The 21,692-nt window shown below is 38.3% G+C and overlaps 1 protein-coding gene and 1 long non-coding RNA gene across 2 annotated transcripts in view; one reads left to right on the top strand and one right to left on the bottom strand.

Moving 5' to 3' along the window:
- The first annotated feature begins 656 nt into the window (after positions 1 to 656).
- Positions 657 to 21,692, top strand: part of LOC148186475 (uncharacterized) — a 46,101-nt gene continuing 25,065 nt past the window's right edge. The window contains exons 1-3 of the long non-coding RNA XR_015774824.1: positions 657 to 895; positions 3,122 to 3,205; positions 5,608 to 5,707. This is a non-coding gene — a long non-coding RNA (uncharacterized LOC148186475). The remainder of the gene's footprint in view (positions 896 to 3,121; positions 3,206 to 5,607; positions 5,708 to 21,692) is intronic.
- On the bottom strand, positions 12,131 to 20,737 carry fscn2a (fascin actin-bundling protein 2a, retinal). Its single transcript, XM_042505831.2, has 5 exons — positions 19,656 to 20,737; positions 16,214 to 16,370; positions 16,010 to 16,131; positions 15,725 to 15,892; positions 12,131 to 15,587 (listed from the first exon to the last, which is right to left on the bottom strand). Exons 1-5 carry the CDS (start codon positions 20,476 to 20,478, stop codon positions 15,382 to 15,384), a joined length of 1,476 nt encoding a protein of 491 aa, XP_042361765.1. The 5' UTR covers positions 20,479 to 20,737; the 3' UTR covers positions 12,131 to 15,381.

Here is a 21,692-nt window from a genome sequence, read left to right as displayed (position 1 = left end):
TATCCGGCCATGGTTGTGTTATGTAATGTGTACTTGACCCATGCAATTTAACTGGAGACTATTCTAACTCAACAATCGTCGAGCCTATTCTTATGTCACTATACGCATACAAAAGTGGCTCAAATAAATAAATAAATAAATAAATAAATAAAAAATGCCTATACTTAACGGATAAAAAACAACATTTATGTCTAAAAACTATGCCTCGTGTCTCTACACTCCATTAGAAAATCCAAAAGTACTCCTGGCTAATATGTTGGTCACATGTGGGAAGCTCGGTGGGAATAACATCCTAGTTACAAACAATAAAATACTTACCTGTTGCATTTCGTGACGTTCGTGACGAGAAAGACAAACAAATAAACAAACTAAATAAAAAAGACTTAACAAATAAAAATCAACATTAAAAGCTAAAAAATGCTGTTTTTTGTCGCTACACTCAATTAGAAAATCGTGAAATACCCCCTGATTTGTGTAAATTACATGTAAGAAGCTCGGTTTGAATGGCATCCTGGTTACAAACAATAAGATACTTGTCTTTTGCACTTCATGACCAGAAAACTATATGTTATTCAATAAATAAATAAATAAATAAATAAATAAAAATCAATAAATCAAACAAAATTGATGACCAGGCGCTTCCGTTATTACAGCTGTTATGCCGGAAGTGTCCTGCAGGTGGGGCAGCTGGTTGTCAACAATCCAGCACATCTACGTCTAAATGTAAAAGGAGACAGCAAACTGTCGGGTTTGTAGCTAGCTTTGCCAACCGATGTTGACATCAAATAAATAAAGCTATGAGACGGGCAGTTTTTGGACAAATAGGCCTGCGTATTACCGTGGAGAGACGCAGCGGTGGACACCTGTTGAACAAGTCAACTTTAGCGTCCGTGAGGTAGGCCTTGGTGTTTTACTACTGAGCCCCAGTCAATGTGATTTAGCTTTTTTTGGTCACTGATCTGCAAAGAGTTGATGTAAAAAATGCAAACAAGTCGATACAAATTAAATGCAACCAGCAATTAGCATCAGCATTCACCCCCTTTCAAGTCAGTTTACTGGTACTTTTGGCAACAGGCACGTGCAGCCTGGAGTCTGTGTGAATAGATCTGTCAGCCCCACACATAATAGACAATCCACCATTGTTCCCTGTAAAACTGCCCAGGCTCTGTCAAACTGAATTGGGACTGTGAGTGAAAAGCAATTTCAAGTACTGCAACAAATTCTCATTTAGACTGAGGTCTGGACTCTGACTTGGCCACTACTCCAGGATATTTCGAAGCTTTTAACTTTATGGCTTTGTGTTTTGGTGTTGTTGTCTCACTGGAGATCAAATCTACCAAGTTCATTTGCAGACTGCAGCAGGTTTTCCTTATTCTCACTGGACCATAGTTACAGCTATAGCAGTATTTTTAAGTGTCCATTTGTAGAAAGTCTTTTCATGTAAAAGGAACACTTATATAGAGGCAGCATCTAACCTTAAATACTCAAGTCAGCATGGTTCATTTTCATGTTGAATTGAAGCAAGTGATTTTAAAAAAACTGAAATGGTAAGAATAATGGACCTGCAATCATACAACTCATATATTAATCTGTCATGCTTTGGTAGGGGTCAAGCACACAAAGGAAAAAAATGGAAACCAGCTGCAGCGTTTTTCTTGGAAATGACTATACAACTCACCCAAATAGCGAATGTAACAACTACAGGAAGTTTATGTAAAATGAACAAGTTTGAGCACATTAATCCTATAAATATTGTGTCAGAGATGGTCTTGATATTTTTATGAACATTTTATATAATTCTCTGTCTATGTTATGTATCTTTATTTTAGTTTTTAACAATCATACATACTAAATATGCTTCTTTTTTGACAAATTGGTCTCTTGGCCATGGTTCTATTAGCTATTTGGTTGTTTTATCTGTGTACTTTTGTACGGCAGTAGTGCAGAGAGTGAAGGCTCTAGCTTGTGTTAAAGTTATCACTGTGCCCTTATCTTGTGAGATTTTTAGTTTATATCTGGAATAATAATCTAAACTTTAAAAAAATGACAATTTCATTAAGTTTTTTTTTCTCACAAAGAGAATATATATATATACATACATACAGTATTTATGTATATACAGTATGTATGGACCAGCAGTGTAGTAGATCACATAAATCATAGATGAGATACTTTAGGCAAAAGATGCATGACATTTGAAACACATTTCTTTTCATTGATACTGTATCTCCTAATTGTTATGTAATCAAAGGAGACTGAAATCTCACAAACACAGACTGTTTGTGTTTTAGTATTTGTATTTATTAATTTGCAAAAAAAGAAAGTCTGCTCACAATACACTTTTTATTGAAAATCCCATGCATACTACCGAGACCATCTGAGCAGGATACTGCACAGTTCTTTTGCATTGAAAATATGCCAGGATATTCAATCAAACATTATTACAAATGTAGCACTTTAATACCCAACAAAAAAACAGAAACTAAATATGCGCATTAGACTTGTATTTTGTACTGCAACTGCAAACCTTTGTACATGTGCAAATTCTTTCATCTGAATAACTCAAATGCCGTTTTGGGTGAAAAGCAGGAATGCTATGATGTGCTGAATAGTTGAAGCCTTGTTAATTTATCTTTTGAACCGCTCTTGACTACTTTAACCCAAGTAACCTGCCTGTTTGCATGTTGTTATGCAGACTTCAAACATTTTCTTAAAACTTTCCGCTACATACTTATCTCCTTAAATTACCAACCAATAAATATTATAGCTACAATGCTTCATGCTGTTAACACTATAACACCACTGCCAGCTTCTGGTTATTGTTGTTAAATAAACAAGAACTGCCACATCTGTGTTTAATTTAAAGCTCACATTCTTTCTAGTAACTTCTGCAGAGGCATCACTGCATCAGATTTTGCCGAGTGTAAAGTGACTTAGCTAGTCAACACCTACCCGGAGCTGACATTTTTGCACCATCCTTCCACAGTGCATGTCGTACATTAGCACGTAGGTTTGGACACGTGATTTTTGTCTTGTCTGTATTATTTTATTCTTCAGTGGCTTTTGCCTACAGCAAGCATGATGCATTTTATAGATAACTAAATCAACTCTGTTTTTGCAGATTCAGAATGCAGGAGGAATTGATTCAGCCATGTTATATCCAAACTGTGAAAGGCAGTGTGATGAACCAACAGAGAATAAAAAGGTAGGAAAGTTGACCTTTTCTTGGTGCTGATAACAGAAGTGCCACATTTGTTTCTTAAATGGCAAGGCAGGTTTATTTATAAGGTACCCTGTAGACAAAAGGCACTTCGAAGTGCTTTACAGGGGCACAGAAATTCATGAAATTCAATATATTAGGTGCATATTAAAATTGCTTTCAAACACTAAAAGACAGTCAAAGAGCAAAAGTAGGCAATTTTTAAAACAAATGTATGTAAATATGTTATTGGAAAGCCTCGGTAAACAATAATGTTCTAAGCCCCGATCTTAATGAACAGTTTCAGCAGATCTCAGGTATTCAGTGAGTTTGCTCCACAGGTGAGGAGCATAGAAACTAAAAGCTGCTTCAGCTCGCTTGGTTTGGATCCTGGGAACGCTGAGTAAATCCATCCCAGATGACCTGAGGGGTCTTGATGCATTGTACCATAAAAATATATCAGAAATGTATTGAGGCCCGAGACCATTTAGGGCTATATGTATGAGTAATAGTATTTTAAAATTTATCCTTTGACACACATAGACAGTGCAGAGATGCAGCACTCTGGCAGCAGCATTTTGGACGAGCTGCAGCTGTCAGAGATTTTTTACTGAGACCTGTGAAGACACCATCACAATAGTCTAGCCTGCTGAAAATAAATGCATGACAAAGTTTTTATGAATCTTGTTGAGATAGAAATCCTTTAATCCTTGCTATGTTTTTCAGGTGTTAATGGCTGATTTTTTTATGTCTGTCTTAATGTGGCTGTTTAAATTTAGGTCAGAGTCCATAAGTACACCATGATTTCTGTATTGATTTTTAGGTTTTAAATCCAAGGATTCAAGATGAGTACTGACTTTAATCTTACTTGTTTGGGGCCAGATATAATAATTTAAGTTTCTACTGTGTTCACTGATATGTTCAGTGCACTTACTCTATATATGTAGAGCTGTCCACATGTGATTTCTGTTCAGACACCAAATTACCAACTGAAACAAAATAGTTCTTGTTTTGTAAATACAATTCAAACCAGTTCAGAGCAGTGCCAGAAAGTCCCACCCACTCTTGTAGTCTGTGGACCAGTATTTTATGATCGACCATATCGAATGCAGCCAAAACCCAAACTTTTGATGCATCACTTTTCAGATGAATGTCATTTGAAACTTTGACAAGTGCAGTCTAAGTGCTGTGGTGCGACTGAAATCCAGACTGAAATGCATTAAAGTAATTATTAAGCACCAAGAAAGTGTGAAGTTGCTTGAAAATGTCTTTTTCAATAATCTTTCCTAGAAAAGGCAGGTTCGATATGGGCCTTTAGTTATTCATTACTGAGGTATGCAGACTGGGTTTCGTTAAAAGAGGTTAAATTACTGCAGTCTTGAGGGTGCATAGAAAAAGGCCTGACTGTAGTGAAGTATTAACTATTTAATGTACATCTGATAATATGTAGTTAAAAATGTCTTTGAAGAAACTTGTAGGCAAAATGTCAAGACAAAACTTACAAAACAAAATTTCTGTCAAGGTTGTGCAGTCTAGGGAGTGAAAGTCTGGAAATTTACAAGTGGATTCTTAAAAGGAGACACAGGTGACATAACCAATTTCCTTGAGCTGATGAAAGCGCACGTTTTTGTTCATGATTTGTGCAAAAGGATCATTGCATTGGCTTCTGCTTAGAGTAAAGTAACATAGTTCACCTGTGCTCTGTCACAACAAGCTAGTTTGAACTGAAGTTCTTGCACCACCTTTCTACAATCCATGTTTTACATTAGCACATAGGCTTATACACATATTACACACAGAGTCATGGAAAACCTGGAAAAGTCATGGAATTTCATTATCACATTTTCCAGGCCTGGAAATAGTAAAAATCATTGAAAATTTGAGAAAAGTCATGCAAATTTGTTGTGTATAATCAATTAAATTACATTAATGTAACACAAGGTGAATTTATTTTCTGTAGCTGACAACATAACGTAGCGCTAATATGAATGTATGAGAATGTTTTGGTTGTTTTTGTTTATTTGTTCATCACAAAAGTGTCTTTCTACCCATGTAGAAAAAACAGAAATTATTGATGAATCTTCAAATTCCCGACAGTCCTTGAACACATCTTGGTTGATGCTGGAATTATGTTTGAGCGGAGTTTGAATCTTATGTGTTTGATAAATGCTGGGCAAGAAATAAAAATATTGGGTAAGAAAAAAAATATTTTGGGTCCTTGAAAAGTCATGGAAAAGATTTTGTCCATGGACATATGTGGGAACCCTGTACACAGTGTGGTAAGATGAGTGGACATGGTATTTGTAGCACCACATACTTCACCAAGCATGTTGTGCTACAACAGCGACTTTAACCCACAGCAAGCATGATGCATATTTTAGATCAGTAAATCTACTCTGTTTTTGCAGATCCATTAAAAGAATGCAGGAGGATTTGACTCTGCAACAAACTTTGAAAGGCGGTGTGAAGATGCTGGAGCAGCGTGGGGAAACAACAGACAGTCAGAAGGTAGGAAAAGTTAACCTCTTCTTGGCTCTGATCACATAGTGAGCTCCTAGGAAACCAATTTGTCAGTTATGCCTTTTTTGTTGCTGGCAGAACGGTCTCTGTGCTCACTCATGTCTTTCTCAGTTGCTCAGAGTGCCCAGATAATCTGCCTCTGTATCGGCTGGTCAGTGCTAAGTTTACTTAGAAGTTTGTATTGAATGTGGAGTGTTTGATGCACCTTGCCTTCTTTTAAGGCTATAATGTGGTTGGTCGTTTCTGTGTGAGGTCTGCATGCTGTCGATGAGCTGAGCCTCCTTAGCAGCTGAGAAAAGACTTGTGTTCATTTTCTTCTTCTGTGTACAGCTTTGTAATAATAGGAGCTAGGCTCATTGGCTTTAGGGTGTTTGTAGAATTTTTATTGTTTTTCTTGGATCCTAATGACAATTGGCAGTTGGTCTCTGCATGGCATCAATTGTGTGTTGTGTTTCTGTGCGTTCCTCAGTTTGCAAGGTTTCATTTGGGTGTTAATCCCATTTGCAACAGCCTTGTTTTGTCATAATGTCCCCACATATTACAATACAGCAAAATGCTTCAGGTTCATATTAAAATATTTGATAAAGGGTGTTAAGATTGTTTCATGGCATAAAAGCTCCCTTTCTCTGTCTGTGAAAGCTCTAAAAAAAGGCCCATTGAACAAATTTGTATTCATAATGTATAGTTATTTTATTTGTTTGTTCAGGCTCAGTGGAGCCCAGTAATACACAACTTGGATTTAACATGTTGGCTTAATTCTTGAAAATCATGGTCATGTTTCTCTCCAGATTTACTACCAAGGCCCAGTAAGGATGTAAAAAAACAACTGTTATGATTAAATTTAGCCAGAAACATTAGGTAATCAGCAGACAGAGGTCATTTTGAGCGAGTATCTAACAGATGGGGAGCAGGGACATCTGAAGGGTGAAGCTGTAGTTTGTTGTGTGATCATTTGGTTTAAAACCAGTATGTCATTTTCTGATTACATAATGTTGAAAAGGACTTTTTGCAGTTGGTTGTTAAGGATGCTGCAGAATAACTTGCGGGTGCTACACATACTGTATTTTTCAGTAGTTTTTTTGGGGTCAAATTTATTTCCAGTTTTTAAAATAGGTATGTTTGTCAGCATTTCTGGTCCTGTAGTCCTTATGTCTTTTATTTCAGTAAAATACTCTGTTACTGAAGTAAAAAGTATTAGCATCAAAATACACTTCAAGCACTGAAAGTAAACTTCTCATTACGCTTTGTGGCCCATTTGAGAAATATTCTAAATAATATTATTAGATTATGAATATTGATCTCTTTAATATCGCAGCTGGTTAGGGTAGGGATAATTGCCATCACTTTATATGCTTCTTGGTGGAATTCCCTCGTGAGGACCAATGAAGTCCTTTCTTCGTCTAAACTATAAAAACGCATTATCATTTTTTATTAATCATATTTTGTATTATTAATCTAAATATTAAGTGGAGTAAGAGTTACAATATTTTCTTCTAAAATGTAGTGGAGTAGAAGTATGAAGTAGCAGAAAATAGAAACAGGAAATGTAATCTTTCCATCGCTTGTAATAACACTGAAGTGATTAAAGGGCAACTCCATCGATTATCCATCTTTTTTAGTGGCTGCTCACAATATTGCAATGAAAAATGCCCTTTGGCCCAAAAATCTTTTTTTTCCATAGGCCAGCATTGTAAAAAGGCATGTCTGTAATACTGATGACAGAACACAAATTTTAAGTAATCTGGGCTTTAATGTGTCCTAAGATGAGAAAAGACATTTTCTTAAAGACGTCGCTGCTGTGTACTTGCACGGCACATGTTGTGTTGTTTCTGGGGAAAAAGGACGTTTGCTAGGTTATAGCAAATGCTGTACGGATATAGAAAAAAGAAATGGAAAACTTCTTCTTTTTCTTTCTTTTTCTTCTTTTATGTGATCCGTGTGTACCAGCAGATTCTCCTCTTTTGGCACAGATGACACCAAGCCTAGCATCCATTGGCAACAACTGCATTAATTATTATTATTTTTTTCACTGAAAGTGTCTCAGTGTGGCAAAATTATAGCCCATCACGAAAGCAGACTTTACTTCTGTTTAGCTTAGAGCAGTCCCTAGCACATTCACCAACCATTAATTTGTGATTGTGTTCATTTTATGTGTACTTAATGAACACAACCCCTTTTGCAAGGCTGATCAGCAGTGCCATGTCCACTATCCAGAATGTGGTTTGCTCTGCCACTGAGGCATGATGGGATGAACACAACTGTGCACCAGTGGGCTGCATAACCCAGTAAGTAAGCTGGAGGCCAGAAACTGTTTTGGCACATGCACCAGACGAGCATTGGAATGATTTTGGGGTCATCTTGGGCTCCATTATATAATTTTTGTGGTACATATATGGGAGTACAACATGTGCAAAACAAAACATTGCAGAAAGCATACTGTGCCTCTACAGGAAACAGTGTGATATCTGAATAATTTGACTTGAATATGAAAATGAAAAATTTTGAGAATGAAAAAAAATCTGGAGGTGTGGAGTTAGAAAGAAGTGAGTTTACAAGACTTCTGTAGCCAGTCCTCGTCTTTGCTTAAGACTAGCGGCTTGAGGCTACATTAGCTACAACTAGCATAATATAACTAATTCTCAGACCAAACTGTCTGCAGTCAAATTGCATTTTGGGTAATGTAAGTTGAAGGAAAAGACAATTCTGCTGCATTGGATTTGTTTTTGTCTTGTCCCACAATGTTACAGAAAAACAAATCTGTTTTCTTTTACTCTTTGTTGAAAGTGTTCTTTTTGCGTTTCATCATAAACCATCAGTGCTGCTGGCTGTCATAGTTTAGGGCCTGGATTTTGCTCTCTACTCTTTGACTTTTACTCTTCTCCTCTCAGGCTGAGAAGATGTCTTGTTGAGGGACATTTAAAGTTAAAAACTGTCCAGTGCCATAGTTAATCTGACACTGATGCATGCGCATAAACTGCCATTTTGAGTGTGATGTGTGTTTTTTTACCTCTCTGTCGAGGCTGATCCAAGGAGAATGCTGAACTAAATTTAAATTTAAATTTAATATTGATTTGCATAAAAGCTTTTGTTTAAAACAAGCCCCTTTTTTAAATACAAATAAAAATCAGAATTTGATTTTTGTCTAATGTTTGACAACCTACCACAAATAATCTTGTTTTAGTGTTGTTTGTCCAGGACAAAACTGGCTGCAGGCAAACCTTGAAGTACAGCAGAGTAAAAACACAGAGTCAGTAATACATATTGACCTTTAGCCATCATTTCTCACCAGAGGACTACAGTTTTCTGTTTAACATACAGACAGACTGAAGGGAAAACTTAGGTCAGAGGGGTTTATTTCTTGAGTACTTGTAATACCAACATTTTATTTAGTTTCAGAGTTCTTGTTTCGTCCGTTTGCTTTGCTAAAATCTTTGGCGCTCTCATTGGTATTGCAGACATTGCACAGTTAAAAGAGTCTACGACACATTAAAGGCAACTTAATCTGTTCAAACATCTCCAGTTCAGTGAGCAGTGTATAATGTGCTTTAGTGAGCACAGCAGTTACGGGCTGTGACGCACAAAGGCAACTTTTGCCAGGGTAATTATAGAATTAAACAATTGTCAGTGTGAAATGTGCTGGGCTATACCTCAAGGAGACAAGAATGGACTACAAAAAGACACAACATTTGAACAAAGAGACACAAAATAACTTAAGAAAGACACAAAGTTATCTCAAAGAAATTCCAAACAACCACAAAACACAACAACTCGATAAGCTCAATAAGTCACAGAATTACGAGAGCGAAAGAGAAACAGAAAGAGACACAGACTTCAGAGGGACACAAAACAATGACAAAATTACCCAAAATTACCACAAAGAAACAGAAAAAAGCCCATAAGACACAAAAAGACTACAAAAAGTCTAAATAAAAAAATACAAAGACACACAAAACGACCAAAAAAGACAAGTTTACCCAAAAAGAAAACAAAATTTACAGATAATTAATACTGGTTATAAGACTAATTCAAATGCTTTATAATCATGAAGAAGTTGGGGTAGGTGGGGGGTGAGGGTTTAATCAGAAAAGCTTGGAGTGTGCTTGTGTGTGTGTGTGTGTGTGTGTGTGTGTGTGTGTGTGTGTGTGTGTGTGTGTGTGTGTGTGTGTGTGTGTGTGTGTGTGTGTGTGTGTTTTAAAGAAAGAAAACTTAAAACCATAGAAAAATACTACACTACTCTTTGTTTTGGATAAACACTATGAATGGGTTGGAGAAGGTGATGGTTCTGAACCTGAGAGGCTTCCTATACATCCTGTGAATCATGTCTTGTTCCCTCAATGTCATATGAGTGTTGCATGCTGCAAGTGACAGCTGTTGCCACGCTGAGTTGTTGAAAGTGTGGTAACACATTTCAGGAGTTCAGCTGCAGTGTGGTGGACTGCAAACAGGTGTGATTTTTGTAATAGCAGCAGGATATATTACTTTCACAGCTCATGTCAGTGACTATTACTGTAAGAGAGAATGAGCTTAGAGAGGGTGCATACTGCCACCCAGTGTAGTAAATGGGAAAATGCTATGAATATAAATATAATACCACACTTCTCATAGAGCCCTTTCTGTTATTTATGGACGAATGCTGGCAAGGTTGGACTGTGTTTTGGTTGAGAGCTGCCAGGAGAACATTTTAGTATTTTGGGTACAATTTTACCATTGTTTTTGAATTACTTTCTTGACAAAGCAAAGGCCACTTCTGTTTTTTTTACCCATACACAAGGCTCATCTACCCTTTTCAGCAGACATTGTGACCACTCATATTGTAGCATGAAAAGCAATTAATGAGACCTCAGTTTCATTTATGTCCCCCAGCGAGCCAGCATACACTATATCAGCGCTCTGGAGCCAGCACACATAGAAAGTATAAGTATAAGTATAGTCATCATTTAGCCATCAATTGTTCATTACACTACCTATCCTACTGTGCCCTGTGGGGAACAGTTTATATTGTAAATATGATATTTACTGTCATACTGTTGAGCTATAATTACATTTTTTATACACCTCAAGGAAAGAACAAGTGGTAATAATAATAATAATAATAATAATAATAACAATGATAATGGCTAAATCCTCTTTTTTTCAGTTTCAGGGTCTTGAAAATTGGAAAATCAAAATATGAATTCATGTGCTTCTACCGGACTGCATAAAAATAATGGAACTATAGCCACTGTGATGTTGGTTTGTTGAATGCCGTATTGAAGACTTGGCATTTTGGCTATCATCATCTTGGTTTTTTGGAGCCAAATTTGACCATATTTCTGTAAGCCTTAATAAAATGTAAATGTTTGAGTTATATATAAAAAAAATACTGTTAAATTTGCAATTAGCTACAGAGACCAAAACCTTTTTTTATTTTAATTTTTTTACCAGGCTTTAAATATGTTTACTTTGCTGTAAAGTTGGGCATTTGAACATGAAGGTGTATGAGGAGTGACTTGCCTTTGGAGTCAGCCTCAAGTGGCCCTTAAGAACTACAGTTTTTAGCACTTCGACCTTGGCTTCATTTTTTAGCCGTGGAGGTTGCGGCTTGATTACTATCTTCTACCATTTTGTAAATATTTTGATTTAAGCACGTTGAGATAAACAACTGGCGACAATAACTCTCCAGTCGGAGGCCATTACTGGGGACGCAGTGAGATGATGTAATTGAAATGTGCCTGTTGAAGCTCAAACAGCAGACAGTCATGCAGAAAACATGATGAAAATGTGGCATTTATATTTGTTTTATATATTCATTCGAGGAAAATCTAAAGATTTAATGTTTCTGCATTATTTCATCTCTTTAGTGAAGTGGAAGTTCACATGCTTTATGTATGCCATGATTTTGTCTATTCCCACTGCAGTTCTCACATTTGATTTTCATTGATACATTAACTTTTCCACCTTGGCCAAGCATTTTGAGATACTTCATTTTTTTAAATCTCTATTAAAAAAAACAGCATTTTTACTAACCTTTTTAATGAGCAAATTGAAAATACACATGAAAAACAGGTGGGTGGAAATGTACTTATGGCTTAGTGGGACACTTGAATGGAACAAAGCCATTGTTAATGTTATTAGTAACCCCTGTGCTTGGGGGTAGAGCAGATTGTCTACTAATCACAGGGTTGGCGGTTCGATAGCTGGCGCCTCCTGTCCATATATCAAGTGTTCTTGGGCAAGACACTTAACCCCAATTTTTTTCCTGATGGGCAGACCAGTTCCTTACTGCCTTTCATTGTCACTGTCTTTTTTTTTTTTTGTGTGTGTGTGTGTGTGTGTGTGTGTGTGTGTGTGTGTGTGTGTGAAGCAAATAGTATAATAATAGTACTAAGCTTTGCTGTCAAATCATGTCACCAGAGGAAAATGGCGGCCATATCCAGGACATTATGGCTTTATTTTTGTACAATGGGAGTAAGTGAAAACGTGTCGTCTATCTTGATATACAGTGCAGTGATTAATGGTTAACCATTTAAATCCCTACTTGGTGTACAACTTTAGTCCCAAAGTCAGCAAAGATATTGTCAAGTTTTTATTGTCATCAACATTTTCAAAAATCATATCAGAAAACAATGATAGTAAAACAACAAACATCTATATTAAATACATTCTAAAATATGGCTGGAGGCTCTATAGAGCTGATACAGGATGCATAGGTGACCAAGCCTTAGAACGTGCTTCCTAAAACTTCTCTACTAATTGCAAAGTGCACACATCACAAAACCATTGATTTAGACATCATACTTGAACTATTGCAGATTTTATTTCTTTCTGGGTTATAACTTAAAAAAATGTACAGTATAAATTGTATACAGGTTCAGGCCGTCCTCTGTACTGCACGCCAATTATGTGCCAATAAACTCTGGGCAGCTTGTGCCCTTTGGTGGGTGTCAGGAGTGTGTAATAAATTCAATGAGTCCTGTGAGATTAATTTAAAAAAAAAAGTTCCTCCTTCGAAGGGTTGTGTTCGATAAGGGTCAACTAGAGGCTACTGATCACATTTTATAAAAGCAGTGTTGCAAATGTTATTCAGAGGAACAGTCCTGTATTTTTTTAAATACAGTTTGCTGTCTTTACCAGAGTTAGATGAGAAGATTTGTATGAGTTTAAGAGCAATGTTCTTGGCCTGGTTATGCACAAAGACTGGGTGCAGAGGGAAGACAGATACCCCAGCTTTGCAAAAAGTAAAACAAATTTCCCAAAAACATTTCCAAACCTGTCTGAAGAAGCAGTTTGCTGCCGCGTTAGAGCATTGTTTGACCAGCAACCACCGGGCAAAGGTGGTGCACAGAGCACTTTAGAAATAAAATTCATACATCTTCTCATCTTACTGTGGCCAAATGGACATAAAACGAAAAAGCATTATTTAAAGATTTGTAGTCATACATTTTTGCTGCCGCGTGATATTTTAAGGGTTGTCACTGTTGTAATGGCAATTTCCTCAAACATATCTGTTATCTACATCCGTTATCTTTTCTAATCATACCACCCAACTCTGAACATTAGAACAGGGTATAAAGGGATAAAGAGTGCAGTATGGTTTAAGGCCCCAAGGCAGAACACCAGAGAAGCACTTTCTGGGTTCATGCCTGGTACATTAAAAATGATGTATAGTCCATCAGATGCTTTAAATGTGCTCCCCCTTTGGTTTCTTGCTGTCCCTGATATGGATATATATGGCATTTCTACGGATGTCCTTTGTTCCTAAACATGTCTGATCTATATGTGTTGCACAAAAACATATTTCAGTGTTTGCAGTGATGATGAGTAAAGTCCTCTTTGGTTTTAAGCTATATTGCTCAACACTGCAGAGGTGTCTGAGACAGTGTGGTCTACTTACTCCAGTAGTCTTCATTTACTTCATATTGCTCTTTTATGGAAACTGTAAAAGGTCCATTAAGATAGATGAAAACACCATTGACACCAGACATTCATTGTCTTTGAAAACAGTGGTGCATTTACTTTGCTTGGAGTGACGTCAGTGGCCACGTTTTTCTTATAGAACAAAGTACTGAAATTATTTGAAGGTGTAAAAAAACACAGTTAGATTGTTGACAGAAGTTATAGATATTGTTGACTAAGGTTTAGTGACCAAAACAAGTTAATTTTGTGTCTATAAATAAGTATTCCTTTTTTGATTTTTTGTTTTGTTTTTTAAAGTAAACCCTAAGAATGCAGCCACGCTGATCCTTCATTGTCTGTTTCTCATGGATTTTCATGGAGTTTTTTTCAGCTTTTTGAGCTCGTTCAACTAATTAGCCAGTAGAATTCAGTGGAACAGCAGCAGCAGAACTATGGGCTCGTACGCATGCTGCTTCTTTTACTGTCTGGCAGACGTGAGCTCGGGTACTGGCTACTGCTCTTGTATCAGCTTTCAAGTATGTGCAGGTTGCACCTGACATTGTTAAGCGAACATAACCTACTTCAGAAATCCAGACGTTGATGATTATCTTCTTCCAGGCGATGTTTTTTTAAGCATGTGCTAATATATTGTCCATAGGACATATGTAAAGCTCTGGGTAGACTCATATTTATGGAAGAAAGGAAAGATATCTGCGTGTTGTGAATGGTTGTTCCTCTTCACATGACATGCAGTGCATGTTGCTGTGTTCCAAAAGTTGAACTTTGTATATCTCAGGGCGCAGCCGTTGCGCCCTAAAAATTGGCACTCTGAAACACTTGCAAACTGATGGCATTGCTTTTAGGAAAGCTGTAACAGTTCATTAATTAGTTGTCGACTATGAAATGAATTACCAACTGATTTGGTAATTTGAGTAGTGTTTTTATGTAAAAAAAAAAGCCTAAATTATCTAATTACAGCTTCTTTTAAGTGAGTATTTTCTGGTTTATTTTAACTTCTCTGTGACAGTAAACTGAATATCTTTGGGTTGCAGCCAAAGCAACACATTTAAGGATGTCATTTTGGGATTTGAGAAAACACTGATATTTTCACCATTTTCTGGCAGCTTATAAACCAAACAACTAATCGATTAGTCTAGAAAACAACTGACAGATTCATTGACAATGAAAGTAATTAGTAATTGAAGCCCTACGTTTCAGCCACCTTCCACACGTCTACATTGACAATAATGGATTTTAGAGCGCAAGAAATATGGCATGTTAAATTCCCCTAATGTGCTTTTCGTTGCCATTAATGGCCATGTTACCTGAATAGGCTCAAGTGGAAATGCAGCAGAAGAATTGCTGGAAGCAGCAACAGTCTTTGTTGATTTCTTTGTTCATTGACTGATCAGTGTGGCTGCCCTCAAAGATATTTAATTGTTACTGTACCTATGTTGAACCAAGTGTGTCTGAAAGAATTGGGACAGCCATTGTCTCATTTTTTATCTGTGAAATTACGCATTTTCCAGAATATGTGTTGTTTGTTGGCATTGTCAAGAGAAAAACATTTAACATTTACAAGAAAACCACACATATCTTGCTAAAGTGTTCACTCCTTCCCAATTAAAAAACAAAACAAAAAAAGAACATGGGGTTGGGCACCTGGCAGCTAGTATAAAAACAGGCAGGAAAATGTTACCCGATCAGTCCATTTCATTTGAGATGAGAGAAGCGGGTCCTGCAGCCCGCCTTCTTGCTTCCTCGTTGAGCACCCTGATTGAAAGGTGTCAAAACTCCCAAAGAGAAGATGCATCAACAGTTGTGCCATCAGCCATAAGCGTACCTCCCTGGTCTCCACGAAGGTACTTGCCATCAGAGGCCTTGATAGCGACGCGTCCATGCTCCAGGAACTCAAGGAAAAAGTCCTCTGGCTTTTCTCCGTCTGAGCACACTAGGCCACTGCTAGAGACGTACCAGAACTTTCCATTCACACCTGTAGAAGGATATCGGTAAATTTTATGTTAGATTTTTCAAATGAACAATAGATATAGTTGATGCTAAATATCGATTAAAACAGGATCTACACTGGCATGCGGAAATTTAGTATGTAGTGCGCACATGAAAACTGACTTTTTATATTGTAGGCGCCATCATTGAAGATCAATGAGAAAATGTCATAGACGGATCGGTTTGCATTCAGAGTGTTTGAGTTCTTGTGGTGACACACAAAGCCGTTCTCTCCACACAGGATCAGCATAGGGCGGTTGATAAGTTTCATCAGGAATAATTCATCATCACCTGCAATGAAGGACAAATCCTGTTCATCTCTTGAACATGGGTCAGTGAAACTGTAGTCTACCTATAAATGTAGTCTACCAGCATTGACTCTCAAGTGGCTTGACTGAAAGCACTTACCCACTGTATCGCTGACTGCTGAGAGCTGCCCATTCTTCTTTGTACACACATACTTTCCGTTGCTTGCTTTGAGTGCCACCCTCTGTCCTCGCCACTCAATGTCAAACATTGTGTTGACCTCTCTGGGAAAAGAATGCACGAAGAGGTTAGGGAGAGGTATTTGAAAACATTGAAGAAAGCTCCTTAGCTACAAGAGCTACTTACACTTCTATGGCAGTGGACTGGATCTCTCCGTGAGTCACTAGAGTCCAATAAGATCCACCATTGGTCCTGAACATAGACTTTTTGCTCTGCTTATCAATCTCCATCTGGAAGGTCTCCATGTCTGTCTCCACGTCCTGATTGGCTGAAATACTCACTCCTGGGAAATAATGGAAGAAGAGACCATAATTATGCATTTGCTTCATAGAGATTATGGGTGACAATTTTGCATCCTCTCTTGAATGCCATTTGTGTCCTCTTGAATGTCATTAACTCTCTCAGGCATTGCCAAAAAGGCATGTGTGTGTAATACAGTATTAATCCATTCTCTGTTGTTGCAACATGTAACACAGTGTGCTGGCTACACTGACTCATCCAAAGCTTCGGTGTCCTCATAAAGGCTGCAGGTGCGAGGTTACACAGCATTTTATTTAGCAGATTAATAAACTGTCTCGGTGATGTGGATATCATGTAGTCACATATTTGATGATGCATTCCAAATGCAGTGTTACCTCCATGGATTTATGGTATTTAATCATACTTCATACATGCTTTAATGTAATGAGATAGCTGTGTGTAATAATTAGCTTGAGTTTTAAAGCACATTTTAAGATTGCAATGTTTGCTAATATCCTTCGTTATTTATTAGTTAACGAAAAATTTATTTGTTTTTGTTTAAATCTGTCTCATAAAACACTCACCTGGATTTGAAAAATGATTATAAAAAAAGTTGTGTTTTCTCCCCCTCTTAGAATATAGGAAGCTTTGGCCAGGTTAAATGAATTGCAGGTCTGATTTTTAGATTTGGATGTTTTGACACCATGTCGTTATTGCAATCTATTTTACCTTTAAAGTTTATTGGAGTCAAGTGTTTCATGTTCCAAAAATAGATTTTAGGCATAGGATCATGTGAAACAGTTAACTTGCTTTGTAGCCATCTGCGAGCTGTGGACCTCCCCCCTGCCTCACTCTGTGAACCTTTGCACAAGGGCTGGGCTATCTATTGATACATCAGTATTGGACTAGATATTTACTTTATATAGACTTTTGATATAGTAATATGGAAAGTGTCTTTTCCTAGTTTGTGAGAAAATTTTAAAAACTTAACAGACTGTAGGTATTGCATTTTTTGCCTTTACCCACTTTATACCATTATCCACATTACTGATGATTATTTATCAAAAATCTATAAAAGTAGTCAACACTGCAATATTGTTGCAATATCAATATGGGGGTAATCAGGAAAAAATATTGTGATATTTAATTTTCTCCATTTCGCCCAGCCCTACTTTGCTCTTAAACAAATTTCATCTGATCAATTCATGTCATATGTTTTGCATACAAAAGCAAGAGTGTAAGAAAAGCCAAACCCAACACAGACTAACACTAAAAATTTGCTTAACTTGTGCCCATTTTTAGTCAGTTAGTGTCTTGTTCTCTAAACCCACAACCCTCACTTGCAGCCAATTTAGTGTTATACACTTAATCCATATGTATTAACTCTGTCTGGTGGGGTGTGTTAGGTGGTGGAGAATACACAGACACATATAACTGAACTGTGTCTGCTGTAGTTCAAATTAGATGCCACTGAAATATCCTTCAACCTTTCTCTTAAGCCTGTTACAACCCTAATCCCCCACAGTCACCCCTCCACCCTTCCTGTTCATTCGCTTGCTGTAATTCCCTGAGTGGTGAAATGCAAATCTGCACTGCAGGGCCCACTAAGCAGCTTTCAGTGCCTTGTTCCTTAGAAAACGTGGAACTGCCACAAGGCCAAACACTACAGTTAAAAAATCTATTCTGTGCCCTATATTATGAGAATAGAGTGCAAGGTTGTTGAAATATTATTCATGCATAAGCATAATGACTGCAGTGTAAAGTTAGTTTGAGATTCATGTTCCTCAGATATGCTTTAGTATTGCATGTGCATTGTACAGCTAGTTTAAAGAAGTCTGTTGTGTTTGAATTTTAAAGCTTTAAAAAGCTGCAACAGAACCCAAATTGCTCTCCTGTCCTCCCACACTATTTGCTTGAATAATTATACAGGACAGAGCAGATTACATCATGCAGGCTGACAGGGGACCTTGTAACTAACTCATCTGTCTGGGAAGGCCTGGCTGTAGCTCTGTTTGGCTGCCACCTCACTGCCACACTGGCCAACCATAGATCCACATAATTTGGAGAACTTGCCTCAATAGATGACAGTAAAGAGCGAGTAGCTGCACGGCTTAAAGTCCATTGACGGTAATTGACGCCCGTGGGGCACAGATCTGCCCTGAAGTCATTTGCACGCTGCTTAATCTTCAACGGACACACAGTGGATATGACAAAGCCCATTACCACAATTACCTCCACAGCATGGCTGTCAACCATTCTGGATGTCGCGTGTAGACAAGTAAAGGCAGGGCTTTCCCTCATTAGCTGGTAAATGTTGCTGATTTTTTCAATTAAACAAATCCAGGCTGTCTCAGGTTAAAAAGAATCCCCCATTACTATAGTGTGATATTTGAATACATGACAGTGGTACTGCACCACTTAGGAATGTACTATACATGTATTTGTCAAAAGGCACACAGTGTACTCTACTGTGCTCTGAGTTAAGCTATTTTACTGTATATAGGCTAGGGCTAGAGTCTTAGCTAAACCCAATGCCTAAACCTGCAAAATGTAACAGTCTGTGTCATCATCCTGGTTCTTTTTTTTTTTTAAGCTTTGCAAAACTTTTAGAGAATGAACTGAGAAATACAGCCAAAATAAAAACTGACAGAATGTAGAACTAAATTTGACAGGACCTCTGATCTGATATCAACCGTTCCTGGAAGATAAGTACTGCATTTAACCACAGACATGGTAGATAAACTGTAGCCAGGACAATGAGGTAAAAAATACATTTATCTTACCAGTGAGGGGTTACTAGAGAGGTTAGCAAAGACATACTTGAAGAGGCGTGTACCTGCATTTTCAGCAATATAGTGCACTGCTCTCTAAAGGATCTGATAATGATTTCACCTAGTCTCAGGTGCTAACGTTCGGAAAATACATGGGGACTTACTGCAGCTGCATAGTGATTGCAAAATCACAGTGGGGTAAATTGCTGTGTCTCTCAATCTGTCAAAAATTTCATAATTTCTCTTCTGAAATGTGAACTCGGCATGCAGCCTCTGAGAGGAGTGCTAGCTATGTTTGTTACCATGAAGACCCTTTTACCTCACCTCATTTTGAATAGATCCAAGTTTCTTTCAGATGGATTTGCAAACAATCAAATGTCATCCTTTACCGTAATGACTTTCAACAATGAAAAACATTTTCACTCTAAAGTCTCTCAGTGCTTCATACCAGATTGAGAGCATAATGCTGTAAGTGCAGCACTTCAACCCATTTTCTGCACAAAACTTTTCAATTTTAGAGAATGTGCTTTTTTAAGACTACACCACAGACCATTTACCTTGCTTGACTGAGACAAATCTTTTATTGGCGGCTTGAAAAACTACTTGTGGATGGCTCTCCTCAAGATCAAACAGCTCATCTTTTCCTGGCTTGGAGCATCGGCCAGATCTCAGAGTCCCTGTGGGACCTACTGGGGTCAGATATTTCCCATCACAGTCCTTAAAGGCCAGCTTGCCAGATTTCAGCTCCAGTGTGAAGCTAGTAGTGTTGTTGTTCTCCTTCACCAGTTTGCCATCATTGCTCAGGAAACGGCTGTCGCAGGTCTTGAGGCTGTACTTGCCATCGATGTATACCAAGGTGACAAGGGAGTCCACTCCCCAGGGAATGTTGCTGTCCACTGAGATCTCTCCATCAGAAGCAGACAGATGGGCATAGCGCTTACGTGCCACACTTAGCAGGCTGGCCTGTGGGTGTAAAGCCAAATGGACGGCCCACAGCTCTTGTTCCCCGATGGCTTGGGCGAAGCACGACAGGTAGTCGGCCGAGCCTCCAAAGTAACGCAGGTAAGGCTCTGATTGCAGTGCCCAGCGACCATCGGATTGAGGCACAATAAGGAAACGGCAGTCAGAGTCAGGTTTCTCTGCCCCACATGTGATCTTCCCATCTTTGTCGGAGGCCAGATAGCGTCCCAGGTGGCTGCGGAGGAACACCACTTGGTTATCGTGCTCGTCCTGCTCTAAGGTCCAGATTTGTTTCTTCTTCATGCTGACACCTGAGGCGTTCACCTTGAAGCCGAAGGCCTCAGCCGTCAGGTAGCGATTCTCATAGTTGATGAGGCCAAACTGCAGCTTCAGGGCCCTGTTAGTTCCGTTTGTGGGCATGCTTCAACAGGCCGCACGTTAAGATTGCAAATAAAGATGTTTAGGTCAAACCACGGAGAGGGTAATGAGGGAAAGCAGGCATGAAACTGAAATGTAAAAATAAAATGCTTGATCACCCTCTTCTTCTGTCTCTCAAGCCGCAAATTATCTCCACTTATCTCCCTTGATGGATTGTTTAGTGTTCCTTCCTTCTCCTGTCACTTTCTCTCTTTCCCCAGAGGGCTCGCACAGGCACTTGCTCTCTGTGCCTTAATGAGTTAGGATTAAAATCAGCAGGACACAGCACCTCAATCCAACAAGCTGCTGACGTCACATACCAGTGCACCAACCGCAAACCTCCCCTCCTCCCTCTCTTCCTCCGGTACACTCAGTGCAGATTCATTCTCTATCTCTTCCATATCTTCCCCTTACTCTCATCTCTTCCCTTTCTCCTCCACTCTTGTGTTCCTTCCCTGTGACTCTCAAGTGCACACTCATTTGTCAACCTGTCTCCCTATCAGTTGTTACACTCATATTTAGGTCCATTTACTAGTAGTCAGGCCATCCAGCCCGGATTATCCTAGCTTTGATCTGCTGGCGAGCCACAGCCTAATTGGAAAATGTCCAGAGTGTACAGGTGCTTTTAGTAGCTCCCCACTGCTTCTCCTTCTCTTTTGGGTCCCTTTTCAAATAGATTAAGTTTTTCATGGGTCAGTTTGTGTAAATATAGGCACGTTTTTAATAACATTTCCTGTCCATGAATAAAATGCTCTGGTTGTTAAAGACTTGATGTAAAGATTAAATTGTATTCACAAAGAGCCCCTTTCACATTGCATTGGACATGGTTGACTAATTTAGAAGCATAGTCTTAGCTCTCAAAGCGGTACAAAGGTTTCTTTCTTTAAGTTATTACCCCAGTTTGCCACATGCAGGTACAGAGGAGCTATATAGCAACATTATGTTTGCTTCAAGTCCCCAGAGATATTTGAATTTGTGAAGTCTGTGAACTTAGCTAAGAGGGATTTGAATAGCACACATTTGAATGTGCGAGCATTGCCCATTTGCCTTTGCTCCACTTCCACCTTTTGTGATTCTCAACCTAATTATTGCCAATCCTTCCAGACCCACCTCTGTTTTTCTGTTGGCCAGTTGATAATAGATGGTGAGACTCCACGACCTTTGTCACAGTGCACATCCAAGGTCAACCTTTGTAAGAGCATTACCACCCTATGTCC

The sequence above is a fragment of the Plectropomus leopardus genome, chromosome 18, assembly GCF_026936395.1.
Source record: "Plectropomus leopardus strain MGB_pleo_1.0 chromosome 18, ASM2693639v1, whole genome shotgun sequence".
In the NCBI taxonomy this organism is placed as follows: domain Eukaryota; kingdom Metazoa; phylum Chordata; class Actinopteri; order Perciformes; family Serranidae; genus Plectropomus; species Plectropomus leopardus.
The sequence above is the reverse complement of the archived record's forward strand: the minus strand, read 5'-3'. Positions and strand labels throughout refer to the sequence as shown.